The sequence below is a fragment of the Lagopus muta genome, chromosome 14, assembly GCF_023343835.1.
Source record: "Lagopus muta isolate bLagMut1 chromosome 14, bLagMut1 primary, whole genome shotgun sequence".
NCBI classification, from domain to species: domain Eukaryota; kingdom Metazoa; phylum Chordata; class Aves; order Galliformes; family Phasianidae; genus Lagopus; species Lagopus muta.
The window spans coordinates 16,719,836-16,735,968 of record NC_064446.1 but is presented as its reverse complement, the minus strand read 5'-3'; the positions used below and the strand labels follow the sequence as shown (position 1 = coordinate 16,735,968).

The 16,133-nt window shown below is 49.7% G+C and overlaps 2 protein-coding genes across 8 annotated transcripts in view; one reads left to right on the top strand and one right to left on the bottom strand.

Annotated features, from left to right (window-relative positions):
• Positions 1–318: 318 nt before the first annotated feature.
• GDF9 (growth differentiation factor 9) lies at positions 319–3,771 on the bottom strand. The gene is made up of 2 exons (XM_048961146.1): positions 2,930–3,771; positions 319–1,914 (listed from the first exon to the last, which is right to left on the bottom strand). Exons 1-2 carry the CDS (start codon positions 3,351–3,353, stop codon positions 965–967), a joined length of 1,374 nt encoding a protein of 457 aa, XP_048817103.1. The 5' UTR covers positions 3,354–3,771; the 3' UTR covers positions 319–964.
• Positions 3,772–6,157: 2,386 nt separating this feature from the next.
• Positions 6,158–16,133, top strand: part of SHROOM1 (shroom family member 1) — a 28,396-nt gene continuing 18,420 nt past the window's right edge. For 5 of the 7 annotated variants that reach the window (XM_048961137.1, XM_048961132.1, XM_048961138.1 and 2 more), the window contains exon 1: positions 15,199–15,372. The gene's annotated coding sequence lies outside the window, so the exon portion shown is untranslated. Of the gene's footprint in view, positions 6,532–15,198; positions 15,373–16,133 lie in introns of those variants that run through there. The other 2 variants (XM_048961139.1, XM_048961136.1) reach the window with 1 other exon arrangement.

The following is a 16,133-nucleotide window of genomic DNA, read 5'->3' as shown; positions in this document are numbered from 1 at the left end:
AATCACGTACCCTCACACTGAGCCAAAGCAAGCACTATTTTTAGTGCAGCAGCCCCAGGCTAACGCAATCAGCAGAGGCTGCATTGTGCCAGGCAGCATCACAGCTCCACACCGCCTTCAGGCTCACGCAGAGGCCCTGAAGTGCTCCTGCTGCCCTGCAGTGTGCTGTGAGCCACGTGCAGCCCCTTTGGGTGCTGTGCTTCCCCCCCAGGCTGCGTGCCCAGGCCAAGCAACATAGAACTTTGTCACGATCCAATGTTAGGGATTGGTAGGGAATGGAAGAGTTTATGCAACAACGCATTCACAAATTGTTTGAAAAGCTATTCTTAGCTATTGAAAAAAAAAAAAAAAAAACAAAAAACCACACAAAGCAGAGCTGCATTCTTCTATTAAAAAATCCCTACGAAAGCAGTCCTTTGTGTGAGCTGCAGCCAAAGTTCCCTTAGCTTGAGTTCTCAGCCTCCAATAAGCATTTTCTGCAACATTCCTACAAGAAAAGTGCTGGGGGAATTGGAAATTTGGAAAGGAAAAATAATGAAATACTGAGAAGGTAATTTTAATATTAACCTTTCCTCTTTCCCTAGAAGCTTAGCAGAAGCATCACTACAAAGGATTTCTTTATACAGAGGAAGACTAGCAGACACTGAATTTAAGTGATACGAGTGATAAGCATTTGTTTTATTTATTATTAAATCTGTAACAAAACAGCTTAAAATAGGCATCTGGTAGTTGAAACCACTTCTGTTCAAATGCAAGATTATTCCAATAAAAAGATATTTACATTTATTTTCACGTTCTAGAGAGACCGAGTGGCTACAAAAATAGTGCTATTATATAAACACCCTCTTATCCCACGCTAAATCCTATTCAGTTTGAAAGAGCTGCTAGAATTACACAAATGCTACAAGTATTTGGAGAATGCAAAACACCCAAACTAAGCGTGAAGCAGCTGAGGGGACACCCACTACCGACAAGTGCACTTAGTAGCTATCATGTCCTCGTATTCCTTGTAGACTATGGAGCCATCGGGCTCTATGGTCAGGACGCTCAGAGGGCTGTATTCAGCAGGAACACAGGAGGGCCTGGGAACAGAGGAGTCCAGTTTCTCATAGATGATGTTCTGCACCATTGTATGCACAGGAGAGCCGTAGCGGTGCCCGACCGCCCTGGGACAGTCGCCCTTGCAGTACTGAGGGCTGTACCGATGTGGAGCTATGATCCATTTGTCCCACTTCAGTTGGCTGAAGCTTAAACGGAAGCTGTGGAGCTCACACTCGTTCTGAGGAAACAGAAATTGTTTGAAATATTCACTCAAATTTTGAGGCGGAGTTGCTGGAGCTTCCTTCAGATTCTCTGCCCTTCGATGCCGAGATGCCCTTTTACCCTGCGTGTTCTCTCTTCCTTCGCCCCCTGGCACAGCAGCAAACAGGCTGCTCCTCTGCTTGGGCCGAACCGGGCTTTTCCTTCTGTGTCTGAGTGAGTTCCACCTGTGATAAGCTTGCTCGCTGGTATCGTTTAGGTAAAGAAGGAGAGAAGGGGGGACCAGAGCCATGTTAATGAGATTATCCTGTTCAGTGTTATGTTGCGGGTTACCCAAAAGACAAGTGAAGTTCACAGCCATGTGAATATTCCTCCTGTTAGTAGCAATGAGAGGCTGCAGAAAAGAAGTCACATCAATCTCAACCCACTTGCGCTTTCTAACTTCAAAGTGCAGGCTAAACGCTACGGAGTGCGAAACGCTGGGACATACTTGGCTAGAAAAGTCATGCTCCTTCACAGACAAATGGCACGTGCACGTAAAGGAAGAAGTGGGAACCGAGGTGTCAAATGAGTAGAGCAAGACAGACTTGAGTAAGTGCTCGAGAGCAGTGACACGATCCAGGTTGAAGAGCAAATCCACCGAGTGAAAGTCTCCTGAGAAGGGAAACAGATCTTGCAGTTAGTGCATCCTGATTTGTCACCTGTACATAAATGCTACGGCACAGTGGATAATCAGACATCGTTAAGCAGCAGAAGAAACCAATTTAGATGCCTGTATTTTTGTTATATGGAATGTCTGCTTAGGTCAGAACCAAACGTTACCAACAACACCAAGGCGGCCCAAGGCTTTTAAGAGGCATTAGCATGCAGGTAAGGAGCAGCACACAAAATTGGCAGTTGTCCTTTCAGTTCTGGGAAGGGGAAAGAGGAACCAGACGCTTTGAATTGTACAGAAAACCATAAAATGAAATAGTGTCAGTTTTAAAGGTGTGCCGCCAGGTTCCCTTTAAAACTTCAGGTTTTTAGCATTAACTGCAGTTATTCTCCCTGCTCGCATATTGCTGACCAACAGCTGCCAGTGACTCTGACTAACAGCAAAGCAGAAAGTCATTTTTGTCAGTTTGCTTTTCTCTTACAAAGCAGAAAGGACAGCTTCTAAGCTATTTTGAATGCATGTTTCTGTCTCATTCATCCCTACTGCAGGATACGCTGTTCTTGTCATTTCCCATGATGTTATTTGTATTTAGTGGGATTGCCATCTCATTCTGGGATTGGGGAAGCCCTGTGCTGGCCCTCTCTCCAGGCGTGGAGCTGAATGCTCAGCACACTGCTTCTCTCACTGCTCAGCACTGCCTCTTTCCCTCTGAGTTAGAAATTGTTCCTTGTGACCACACAAGTGCAGTAAGGGATCCCCAAACTCACAGAGAGCAAAGGATTTAGAGTCAGATGAGGGCTCTATGGATCTTAATGAACTTACAATATGGTTTATGTTAATGATTTTTCATCTAAAGTTACAAATTTTAACAGCAGCCTTAAAATTCACTTTCGGAAGTTGGTTCAGATTCAGACCACTGCTTTCTGGTGCTGTATTTAGGATACGTTGGCACGAGATTGCCTATTCAAAACCAAAACGCCTACAGCAGTCTGAGCTGGGAGGCTCCACACCTACCTGTAATCAGATCCCTGTGGCGGTGCTGGCACTCGGAACACGGGGTGAAAAGTCGAACAGTGTTATAGAGGTGGCTCCTGTGGGCCTTCGGGATCCCCTCCTTGGTGGCATACATCTTATACAGCCGCTTCATGTACCGCAGGGCTCGGGAGTCCGGCTGGAGCCTGGGGGTCCCGCTTTCCCAGCTCTGACGTCCCTGGTCGGTCAGCACTTTGAGCAGGGGGGGCAGGAGGGCATAACTTCGGCTCACGCCGTGGGGCAGCCGCAGCAGCGGGTGGAGCTGGCTGAGCTCAGGAGCTCCCGGGAGCCCGGAGAGTTTGTCAGGAGCTGCACGATCCCTGGAGCGGGGGGAGCACTGGATGCTACAAGAAAGCCAGTGAAGGCAGCAATAGAAACAAACGCAGATCCTCCAGGTACCCGCCATGCTCTTCAGAGCCGCAGCCTAACGACGCCTCCCCCAAAGACATTCAAGAAAAAAACCCCGCGAGCACGAGCCCTTTTATACGTTTCAGCTGTGTGAGATTTCTCTGCGATTAGAAACCGAAGGCAAAGCTCCGCAGCTGGCTGTGCAACACACGTGTGTGCGTGCGGCCGGGCTGAGCCTTCGCACGTGGAAGCGTCTCACCTCCAAACCCCGCTGCTCAGCGTTAAACTTTTCCGCCCGCTGAGCTGCGATACGCGGCTGTTCGTGGATCGGCCCGCAGGGGGAGCCGGCAGGAGAAGAGATGCCAGCCGCGGGGATTCCGGTGTTGGTGGGTTAGGTTTTAAAGAAAGTGCAGCAACAACGCCGGTTGTCATCGCTCAACGTGTATAAGATGCTCCCGAAGGCTCCATCTGGAGAAGCACTGAGTGCTCGGAGCGCTTAGAAACTCTTCTTGCAGGATTTGAAAAGGATGGATTCTTGTTTTATTTAATAAGGAAATGTGTAAGGAAATGTTTTCATGCCAGGTGCCTTTAATTAGAGCTGTGCTATTGGTAATCTAGAGAAGTGCCACCTGTAATCTGGCTTTCACATCTTAGGGCTTCTAAGTAAGGAGTGCTCGTTCAGGGGATGCCTGATTTACTTCCAGAATTCTTTCATTTCAGTGGAAGGTTAATTCAGATAACAATCTCTGATGTGAAACAACGTAACCTTTTTCCTTAGATCTCTTAAAGCTGTTTTGACTGTGATGGAAGGTACCATGGGATTCCATCAGATCTAAGGCCATCTGTGCAACGCAGCTTTGGATGAGGTTGGTTCATTTTAAAAGTACATCCTTCAGTGACACATGACGAGCTGATCTGCTGCTCTCCTGTGCTTGTAAACCATTCCCTCTCTGTGTCAGTGTCAGACAAACGCGATGATGGTTTCTGCCATTCCATGACTATTTTAGCTGCTCTCCAACATCTTTTCTTTTTTCCTCACCAAGTACCATATTTGTACTATCACAAACAAACAGCTGTCTTTGAATTTTGATACAGCAGAGAAGACTTGTGGCTTTGCCCTGTGTTAGATAATGACATTTGTATGCTTCCACAAGAGAGAGAAAGCATTGATTGCAGGTGCAGCTGGTTCTGTCCCAACAAAGTGCTTCACTTGGGCTTGCTGAGCTGATTCAGGGCGCTGTGAAATACAAGAAGCACCAGGTGCTCTCTGTAAGGTCCCTTAATAACGCTGCAGACCCATAGCTAACTGCACTCACGCTGTAACTGAGCTCAGTGCCTGCTGTGGAGCTGTGTGCTGCTCTGAGTGCAAAGCTTGCTGCGTGCAGTGCTGAGATGAGCTGCACTTCTCCATGCCAGGAGCAGGGCGTGCTGCAGAAGTGCTCTGCTGCTCCTTTGGATGCGTTGCCAGCAGCGCTGGAAGCTAAGCATGTAGCACAGCATTGAGGAGAGACCCCGTGGGCCCTTTGTACCCCTGGAATTAGTAACTGTTCTTGGCAGGGCGGTCAGTTGGTTCATTTAATACACGAGTTTGGTGACTGAATAGGCAGCGGTGTGAGAAAAGCTGTACTTCACCCTTAGTGAAAACAACCTCCTGGCACAGGGCAGCCCTCCTTTGGTCGCTGGAATGGAGCCCGGCCCTCCTCTGCTCGTGGGCTGCTGGGGCTGCTTGGCTTTGTCAGTTGTGCTGCAGTGAAGGTACGTGCTTTGGAGTGCTCACTTACAGCTCCTCTGTACTGAAACCTTGGTTTACAACTCATGCATGCGTTGTTTCCCATCAGCCATGTGATGATAGGTGATAAATGTTGATATTCAGAGTTCAAGCACGGCACTCAGCCTCACCCGCTCAGCAAATACAGCACAGAAGCTGCTGGGTCTCTCCCCGTTGTAATCAGATATTCATTAAAAAAGAATGACAGAGCTCATTCCCCTGCTGCTCAATCCATCCGGGGCTGGGAGGCAGCTCAGGCTCTGCCCTTTGTTAAAGAGGAAGGTAGGAGGTGAGGTGCTGGCTTTGCTGTGCTGGTTGGGATGCTGCTGTTAGTGTGGTTTCTCTGTACAGTGATACCATGCAGTGCTGTCATCAGGTGCACGATTTGGGTTAGAGTCATTAAAAACAAACTAAAGCACTCCTAATAAACACAGAAATAGGTTTGCAGAAGTCCTTCTCCCTTTCTATTTTACTTTTTCTTTAGAAACGGGAAGGATAAAAACCCAAATAAACTGACAAGCCAGGAGATGGGGGCTGATGCTTGGCATTCCTCCTCCTGTCTCTGTGTGCTGCGGAGCTGAGATCTGCCACGTCCTCAGATCGGTTCATTGGAAGGGACTTGCAAGCATCACCAGACAGCAGTGATCCTGCTGCTGTCACCCGGCCTGGGGCAGCAAAGGGGCCAGGTAAATAACAGCACCCACATGTGAGGTTTCTCAGATTTTTCAAATCGTTTTTCAATGAAGCAGCAATTCCAGCCATTCTAGCAGCCGGCAATCATTGCGACCGGGTCATGGCTGTAAGGTAGGAAATTGTTGGTTTTGTTGGGCTGCCACGTGTGTCCTTGTGTGACCCCCAGCGAGAAAAGCTCTGAACTGTAAGGCAGCCCATCGGGGCAGCTCGGAACTCCGCGGAAGGGAACCCATGCCGTTACTCTGCCCAGCGCTGCCCGTTCCCACGACTTCGAGGCAGCCGCTCCGCTCTTTCCCCGTGTCCGTATGTGTGTGTGTGGTGTGTTGTATGTGTGTGTTGTATGTGGGAGGCTCTCTTCCTTTCGGCCCAGCAGCTCCCGCTCCCAGCTGCCTCCCCTGACCCCACCTCCGTGCCTCCCCGCGGCCGGGCGCTCGCAGCGCTGCGGGCGTTGAGCTGAGCGGGATCCGCTCCGGCTCCGCTCCGTGAATTGCGCTGCTCGGGTCCGAGCGCTGAGAGCGCGTTACCCATCTGAAAGTGATTTGGGACTGACGGAGGTGGATGGGTTTGGGAAGGGAGGAGGGGGAGGGATCGCTCATGCAGCGATTGGAGGAGGGCCGGTGAGCCCTGAGGTGCTCGGGGAAGTTCTGAAGGAGCGCTTTCGAGGGCTGCCGTGTGGATTACTGCGGGCAGCCGATGCTGGCAGCGCAGGACGCTGACTCCTTCCTGCCTGAAGCGGTCCCAGCTGGAAAGGGGCCTCATCTGTCCAACGCTAAAGGTACGCTGTCCTGTTGGCTGCTAAAATGGTCTTAAAGATGATTGTATCTATGTGATGTTATCTCCGCGGCGAAAAGAGCCCTTTTGTAGATTAGAATAAGCGGCGTTACACGGCTAAGGCGGCTCTGCTGTGCACCAACGTGGCTTGTTTGTGCCGTCCTCAGCAGGAGGCTTTCAAATCTTTGTGGTCACGGCCTGAGCTGCATCGCTAATTCCTGCGGACATCCCGGGCCGGGCATTGCGGGGTCTCCTTTGAGCAGCACAGGTCTGTTGAGCGCCGGGATGGAGCGGAGCGAATGCACTGCACTGCTGTGAGCTGAGCAATTTGCTGTGAGCTGAGCAATTCCGAGCTGAACTCCCGAGCGCCGTGCTGTACGATGTTCGGAAGTGTTGCATTTGTGTAGTATCTCTTAGCAGTGTGTGCTTCGGAGTGAAAGTCTATGGGAAAACGTTACAGTTAAAACTTGTGAACCGACCTGAGCATACAGCTGAAAAACAGAAATCCAAGGTGAACAAACCGGGCAGAGGTGTGGCTGGGAAGGAGAGCTGTTTGCAGGGGAGGGGGAGAAAATCCCAGGAGACTTTCCAGTGGTTTGTTTGGTGAGAGCAGATGCAAATGATTTTCTTATGAATCCACCTGGGAGGTTTTGTGCGCTCTGATGCTGCCTCTTGTCTGCTGGGTTTGGTGCTGAGCTGCGAGTCTGAGCACACGCAGGGCTGGGGATGTGGGAGTGCTGCCCTGCTGCTGTGCTGCCATACTGCTGTGCTTCAGAGTTGAACCCTCCTGTTCTTTGAACAGCAAAGTCAGCTTTGGAGTTGAACCTGCTTGCTGCCTTGTTCTGACTTTGCTGGAGTTTGTTTCAGCTGATAATTTGTACTCTGGCTGTTTGCTCGGTCTGGGTTTTTGGGACAACGTGAATAGAACAAACCCCGTGTCCCTAACAATGATCTTAGAGCATAAAATGCTGTCTTGCCTATTTTCAGTAGCTCTGAGCTGTCGCTGAACAGCTGCATTTCCCATGCTTTGGAGAAGGGAATTAATTTTTGTTTTGCATGGATTTGCATTAGGGATGCACTTTTGTTCTTCCTTCTGAAGAGCCTCCCAGGTCTGGCCAATTAATAATCACCAAGAAATGCACACCTTAAATGTCTGAGGATTGTCTTTATCCTGTTGGAATCTCCAGGAGCTCCCAGCCATGGCTGGGCTGACGCTGGGCTCATCCCAAGGGACAAATGACCCGGCTGCCTCCAGCCCATGCCTTCAGGTCCAGAGCTCGACTGCCACTGTGGGCTCCTGGTGGGCATCGGCCACACTGGAACTGTGGGCTCTGCCACTGACTGTGTGCCAGGACCTGGCAGAGCTGGGAGGGTGGGAGTGGGGCTGGGAGGGGTTGGGCGGACACAAATGGAACAGGAGTTCAGTGAATGTTCTTTAAACATAATTATAGGCATGGATGATTTTCATACAGACAGCTAAAAGCAACGAGGAGGGGAAAAAAGAGCTAATTGCAGTTAGTTCCTTTTTGTTTGTGATGTTTTCCTAACCTTAGTTATTAAAATCAAGTTTTAATTTCTGTAGAAGTTATTTGCAAAGGAAAGACTGTGTTAGAAATATGGTGCCAAGTCTCATACACTTAGCTCAGTCCTTAAACACGTTCCAGTTTCTGTCACCTTCCTCTTCATCATCTGCTCTTGTGACATCAGCTCACCATTTCTGCAGGCGTGTGGCAGACCTGGAGATCCAGCTGAGCTTAATGGAACTTCATGTTAATTTTGTACGTTTTCAAAAGTGAACAAATGTGTTCAAATATTTCATGACAGGAACATTTCCTGGAAGATTCTTTTCCTATCAGGAAAGAGATGATTCTGTGGCTTAGAGAGGCTGAGGGTTCAGGCACTGAATACTGTGGGGAGTCAGAATGAATGGGCTGAGCTGGGGGTGAAGTTGGTTGCACCACTCCTGGGGGTGTCTGGTAACCTCAGGTTCCTCTGGCTGTGCACGGAGTGGAGGTTGGGCAATGAGAAAATCCCACCCAAATCCAGTCCTGTGCGTTACCACAAGTGATACAGGATTTACATTTTCTATTCTGTGTATGTGTGGGTGTAGGCTTTGTGTTTGAGAACGAGCTATTTGTGGCCTTTTGATGTGCAGATGATGGCAGTGCCTGGACTCGCTGTCAGGGCGTGCAGCGCTTGAGCTCTGAGACTCCTCGTGCAGTGAATGAAATGCAGGACAAATGTAAAGAGAATGAATGTAAATAATCAGTGTAAACATGCAACTGTAAGTCACTATGACTGTTAAAAGCTATGGACTTGTCAGCAAGAGATATGGTCACTTTCTTGGTTCCAAGTGCTGATCTCTTTGCCCAGCCAAGTTAGGCTCTTCTAGTTTCCATATGATCTTTGTCTTCCTCTCCATTCTCTTCCAGAACAGCACTCCTGTTGATTTATTTCCCCCTCTGCTCATGCTTCTTTTAAGCTTCCTTGCTGTGATGGCCTTTTCTGCTGTTTCCCTGCCCTGCTGCTCTGCTCTCAGTGCTCTCCTATTCTGCTGTGTTCCACTTTGCACTGCTTCTCCTCTTCCCTGTGTAAGCAGAGCCCTTCGCTCCACCCACACATGATGGTGGTGACACAGAGATGGAGCACAGCTGAGGGCTGCTGTGTTGTCAGCAGCTGGGGGTGGTGCTGTGCTTCTAAGGGGAATCCCAGGGGTGGCTCTGGGAGCTGTGGATGGCCTGCATGCAAAGCTCTGTGTCACATCTCTAGTGATGTGATGTGATGCGATGTCTATTTGGAGACCTCTGATACTCTTTTTAGAGTTTGGTTGTTAGAATAACAGCGCTTCTACTTCTTGAAACGTGCTTGAGCTGCCTTGCATGATGGATGGATTTTCTTCAAAAGCTGCATTCAAGAGCCATTGGTTTCACTCCTGCTGGGTTCATGTGCTCATCGACTCCAGTGCAGTAGATGAAAGCATATGGAAAAGAAATATGTTACCAGTTGTCATCCAGGGCTGAACTGTGTTAATACCCAAGGATCTTCATGTCATGTCTTCCTATCAACTCTGGGCACTTTTTGCCTTAAAGAACAGCAAACTGCTGGCTCGCACTGCTGTTTATTTACCTGCGACGGTGGCAGAGCTGCACCAGCCTGTATTTGGAACTCAGTTGGGTATTGCTCCTTTTCCTTATGTCATCTGATGGCTGCATTATTTATTTAGCCTCCCCATAACAAAGACACCATTGTTTTAGAGTGTTGTGAGAGAAAGCAGAGTGCCTGCATCTGCCTTCCAACCTACTGATGTCCCCCAGCCCCTCACTTCTTCATTTCTCTAAGTGCAGGAGAGGAACCTGTCCTGACCACAGAGCAGGCAGCAGCTGGGGAGCTGCTCACACGGGCCCCTGTCCCAGGGGAATCCTGCTGTCCTTCTCTGTTTACTTCTCTTGCATTCTGCGGTGCCTGAGAGAGAAACAAATGGGCCTCGGTTGCCTTGGAAGTGGTGGAGCAGCATCCTGTGCTGCTCCTCACTGCTGCCACTGTGCGATCCCCGAGCGTTCCTTTAAATGCAGTGACAAGCTTCGTTTACATTCTGGCTCAATAATTACCTCTGGAAAAAAAGAAAGCATAGAACTTGTGAGCGGTGATGCTTTTGTTGGACAGAAATGTCCCACTGCTTGTTCGAACACCCTTCCACTTGGCCGGCCTGTGGAGCTCAGGGTTTTACAGCACCAGAGCCGAGGTGGCCGTGCAGCAGGGCTGTGGCTGCCTGTGCTGGGCACAGGTTGGTACCTTTGGTACCCACAGGGAGGGTCCGTCCTCTGCTGATAGCACACGTGGCCACAGATCAGAGGAAGGGCTGCAGGAATTGGGCTGCTCAGCACCAGGCTGCAGTGGTGCAGAAGGGAGCTCAGCAGTGCTGCTGCTGCTGCAGTTGTCTCGGGGTGTGTTTCTGCTTGGTTCTGCTGCTCAGTGCTGCTCTGACCCAGTAGTGCATTCTTCTTTGCTCCCTGCTTGCGCTGACTCTGACGTTTGTGCCACCCTGAGCTGATCCAGCTCAATAAACCAGCAACAATCCCAAATCAGTTCCTGGGCAGCTTCTGTTAAACGAGCAAACCAATTCAGCCCAGTGCAGAACCCAGTGCACACTAGAGCTGCTGCTGGGAGGGATGGGCTGGTGCTGGGGATGGCACAGAGGACATGGGAACAGCAGGGCTGAGGATGGTATCTCCCCTCCCAGCAGCAGCACACCGAGGGAGTGAGTGCAGTGTGGGATCTGCTGGAATTGCACAAGCTGCAGCCATGGTGAGGAAAGGTCCAGTGTGGCTCTAGAGGTTCTGTCCTCTTCTCCCAGTACCTTTAATTGTGCAAGAGCTCCCTTACCCATTGCTTCTCTGTACAAATAAAGCTATTGAGGTATTTGCATGGGATGTGCTGGGTTAAAAAAGGTAAAACAAAAAGGTAAAACATACGGATTATTCAATAGATGTTTACTGTGTTTAGTATGATCTTATTAAAACGAGGCTTAGACGTTAGGAAGTGGTCATAAATGTCATGGAAAACTGAATGTATTTTGCTGTAGGGGATGCTAAAAGCTATCTTCTTCAATCCAGCCCCCAGCAGCAGCAAGGTGCCTGCATGCCTGCTATTTCCATTGGTACAGTTTGCACTTCAGTGACTGGAGCAGTTTCCTGGCTGTGGCCCATGGGTCTCTGGCAGTGCATGAGCTGTACCCGATGAAGTTCACTTAGTTAAAGAAACTGCACTAAACAGTGGCATTGAGCCCCTTGTATGCCTATCCAGGCTGCTGAAGCCCTTGGATTAAGACACTAAACTGTCACTGTGTTGTGTGATACAATGTTTGGTGTTCCCCAAGAATTCTTCTGCGGGTTCAAAGAGCTTAGGCTCTGAAGTTTTAGCACTTAAACACGCTTACAACGTGCTTTCAGTTGGGAAACTTGTTCAGCTAAACATGGTTTTATTTTTCTAATCAGGCCTTCAAATATGATTTGATTGCTCTGACCTAAAGACCCACAATTACATATTTTCTGGGAACAAATCCCATAACCTGACCCGGTCAAAACCTGCAGCAGAGGTTTCTGTTGCTGTAAGCATGGCTGTGCTTTCACAATGCAAAGCCTTTGGCAGCAATACCAACATTTCAGGTAACTGCTGGCATTGGTGCCTGCTTTTCCTTGGCACTCAGCTGTTTGCTTCTGCTCCACACTGCAGCTGGAAGCCCTGTGTGCTGAAACTGCCCATACTGCTGGGATTGGGAAACCATCTCCATGGGAGCAAGGGCAGGGGAAGCCTCCCTGAGTGGCTTTGGCTGCAGAATGCTTTGTATGAAATTGGGGGCTGGAGGAATGAAGGGGCATTGGTCTTTGGTCCAGGGCAAGTCTGTATGAATTAGAGCAGCGGTAGTGCCATTATATTGCCTTTTGCCTATAACCTGCTAACAAAAAATTAAGTACATCTTAGGAAATGCTGGAGAGCCACTGAGTGTGTTTGCTGTAAGGTTACACAGCAGGATTAACTCCTGCAGGAATTACAGGGTGATGGTAAAAGGCACTGAGTGTGTATCTGTAGCGATGCTCCAGTCCTGTGCCCCATGCACTGCTCTGATCGCTCAGCAGTGCGGCTGCCAGGCCTGGGGTTAATGAGGACTCTCAGGGAAATTATTTTCTCTGTTAGGCCACTGTTATTCGGATGGTTTGGGTTGGTAAAGCCTGAGATTGTTACGTTTTTCTTCCTATTTCTGCTACCACTGACCTAGTTTTTGAAGCCGGTAACCCTGAGCAGCCATCTGTAACCCAGCTGATGCCAAGTAATGAAAATAACATTGAGAGGTAACAGCCCTCTGGGTGGATTGCAGCTTTATGGGTAGCATTTGCTGTTTGTGTTTGCACAAACAAACACTCCCTCTGGGTTTTGCTTTCTGACCTGTGGTGCAACGGTTTGGGGCCTACAGGAGCAGCATGGGCTTACAGCAGCACTGCTGCTTTGTTGGTGTTGGTGCTACGTGGTTTGTGCTAGAAGAGAGTGGCAGAGCATCAGGTGCTGTTAAGGTGAGCTGGCAGCAGCATTCTTTGTTGGCTGCAGCTGTTTTGTGCATTTTAACCAGAAATACAGCTCAGTGTATTCAGGAGCTGCATGCATGTGCAGAACTCACCCCAGCAGTGGGAACCTGAGGCAGAAGCTCTGTACAGCAGTATTCAGAGGTGAGGGTTGGTCCCAGAGATGGATTTCTGCTTTTCTGCTTCTAAGCACTTTTGTGCTGTGCCTGTGGCAGAGCAGCAGTCGGGGGCTGTACTGATGGCCACTGCTGAGCTCTGTGCCCTGAATGTTACAAGATCAGATGCATCTCTGAGGACACAGGCTGTGTCAGTCCAGGGGCTCCCAGGTGTCTCAGCTTCCAGTTCAGAAATGCACTGTGTCACCATTTCTGACAGAAGAGTTTGGAAAGACACTGTAAATGTTCAGGAACCCAAGGACAAATAAAATGAATCTCAGCTCAGTTGTATTTACAAAACCCTTTAATGGTCTTTACTCCTGACCATTTGTTGTTACTACCATGGAAGTTTGTGGATGACAAACCTTAGGGTGCTTTCTCGTGGTGTGATGATCTCCCAGGGGTGCAGTTACTCCCTGCTGGTGCTGGAGGAGCAGCTGTTGTGTGCATGGCTGCATGGCACAGGAGGGAGCTCTCTGTCTTTTTCCCATGCATTGCAGTGTTATTGCCAGAAGCACCTGTAAGCCCTCTCCTTTGGGGTCTCCCTGCTGCACATCATGCGATCGCTGTGAGCTCTCATCACATTGAGGAGGATGTGGGGACACGGCCAAGGGCGTTCAGCCCAACCTGCAGCATTTGGTGCGGAGGCTGGGAGAAGGGTTCATAGTTAATATTTGCACAACGTGGATTTACTGTGACAGCTGGGAGCTCTGAAGGAGCTGCAGTGCCTGTTGGCCCTGGACCCTGCAGCACCCACCTCCAGGCAGCCCTGCTGGGAGATGCATGCCATCGTGGGCTGCGTCTGTAGCTTAACAGCTTCTTTACAGAGCGCCCGGTCTGTCGTTTTGGAGGAGCATTAGGAGGCATGTGATCTGTGGTTTGGACTAACTAGTGAATGTGATTATTGTATGCATAATACCATGTTATTCTAAGTTACCAGTAAGAGTTGTGCTGGTTTAGGGGTCGGGGCTGTGGGTCCCTCGCTTCTTAATGGATTTATCCCCTCAGCAGTGTGGGAAGAATAGCGTTACTTGTCACCAGCCTGCACACAGGAGATGCCTGCCAACACATTTCATTTTAAGGATGCTTGAATTTCATAGAACTTCAGTGTCTGAAACTTTTGTCCAGGGTGATCAGTGTGGGCTCTGCTGTATTCAGGAAAGGTTTCGCTGCCTTCACAACCTTGGTGCCTTCTGAGGGCTTAGCAGCTCTCCTGATACAAGTGCCAAAGCTCGCAAAGATTTCTGGCAAATCCAGGAGCTGAACTGAACTTTCTGAAGCCAACAGGTTAGCTGCTGAACGTTGCTGTCCTTGCAGTGCCTGGCAGAGGCAGGGATCAGTGCCTGAGGCACTCTGCTTTTCCTCCAGCTGGGCACTGCACAGTGCAGCAGGTATCCCCCATGGCTCAGACCCCTTGAAGTCATCCCCTCACCTCCTGTTTCTGGCTTCCTTCCCTCAGATACTGAGTCACTGCTTTCAGAAAATGTTGTTACAGGCAGTGACTGAACAGGAGCTGGTTACTCAGTAACTTGCTGGGAGCAGCTCTCTGTTCTCAGTCACCATCACCAGATCTGCAGCTCATGTTCTCTGCTGGAGCACAGAAATGGAGGGCTGAACCCTGGATCCTGCTCCTGCTGGAGAGCAATTAGCTGCTTCTCACCACTGAACATAGCCATGGCAAACAGGGTGTTTGGGTTTATTTTATTTTATTTTTGGTAGAAATCTGAAGATTTCCCCATTTTTCCCCTGGGAGACCATACATGAGAACAAATGGGAGAGCTGCTGCCTGTGTGACATTGCCCAGTTGGCAGCTTAGTTTGAGGAAAAAATAGTGGCATAAAATCGGCTTATTTTTTAAGCTCAGCTGGAAACAATTTGGAATTCATCTCACCAGATGAGGATGTTATAAATGCAATATCAGGCTCCAGCAAATAGATTTGAAGGCAGGGAGGAATTTATTGCAGAGGCTTGAATTGTTTCACTCGCACAAAGCAGATGAAAGCCTCAGTCTGCATCTTCTGTGCTGCTTTTATGAGAAAAAGCACTTTAAAAAAAATAAAAATAAAAATCACAAACCTGCAGCACTTAAAACACAACCTCAGTGTTTCCCTGAACCGCCTCGGCGTTTATTGTGCCATCCTTTTTCAATTCATCCTCTGGAAGCAGTGCTCTTTAGGGAAGGCTGGCAGCGGTGGCATCTCGTGGCTCCTGGACTGCTCTGAGCCGGCCTGTGCTCACAGAGTGGTCGCCCTGCTGGCACAGCACAGAGCTGGTGCTGGGTTGGGGTGGGCAGCGCTTGCCCTGCTGTGGCCTCGGCAGCATCTGCATGGAATGTTTCAATTCCAGCCACGTGGGAGCCACGGCCCAAAGGCTGGGCAGAAAACGGGCTGCTGTTAATAATTGACTGGTGAGATAATGAAATAGCTGCGCCTGCTGTTTGCTTTTCTTTCTTTTCCACTGTGACTGTAATGCTCTGCACGATGGGACGTAATAAACCAAAGGGCGATTTCTGCAGGTGAGGCAGTGGGGCTGCGTGTGGATGCGGCCACAGAGCCTGCAATGTGTGCGGAGCCACCCAGCAGCCCTGAGCTACCACAGCACGTGGGGGTCCAGGTAAGGGACAGCAGAGCCACCTCTTGGGCGCTTTTCCAGCTGAACTCATTAATTGCTCCTTAATTGATGGATGGATGCGTGCATTTGGGGAAGGAGAAGGGTTCTGTGAAACCCCACGGGCAGATCTTGGATCTGCAGGGAGTGTGTTCGTGCTATCTGCTCAGTGTCTTCAGGCTGTCAGTGTCCTCAGGCTCTCAGCACAAGCAGATTTCTCTTCCCCTGCACAGTGACCATTTGTAGCACGTCACAGAGCATCTGCAGGACACGGGTGCAAGGACCTGAGCGTGGCTTTGTGCAGTCCATGTGGTGTCACCTGGTTTGGGTGCTGTCAGATGTACCTGGCCGTGCCTTGGCAGTAGGTTCCCTCCAGCAGTGCTGTGCTGCCTCCCTGCAGCTCCCTGCAGTTGGGGTGTGGAGCACTGCCTGCTGGCTGGGGCACACCGAGCTGCTGGCTGTGTGCAGAGAAGGTGACTGTGGGCACACTGCATGCCCACACCAGACACGAGCTCATGGGATCTGGCAGGAGGAAGAAGGGCAATGCTGGAACATGGAATGTCCGTGTTGTGCTTTCTCTGGATCCTTTTCACCGAGTGCTAACTCTGCCCTTGGTTGCTTCCAGAGCATCTGCTGCCAAAGTCCATCTGCTCCCATCCAAAGGCATTTTTTTCTGCAGCAGTCAGCAGCAAAGCAGATGAAGGAGCAGGAAGTGTCCTGGAAAACATTAAAACCACATTTTGCAATGTTTAACCTGGGTTTGGAGC

What these genes read in the sequence shown, in the direction of transcription:
- GDF9 (XM_048961146.1), bottom strand. Translation starts at nt 3,353, where the DNA reads ATGGCGGGTACCTGGAGGATCTGCGTTTGTTTCTATTGCTGCCTTCAC. An exon ending in CCACAGGGATCTGATTACAG is followed by an intron (nt 1,915 to 2,929) that starts GTAGGTGTGGAG and finishes TTCCCTTCTCAG; the next exon opens with GAGACTTTCACTCGGTGGAT.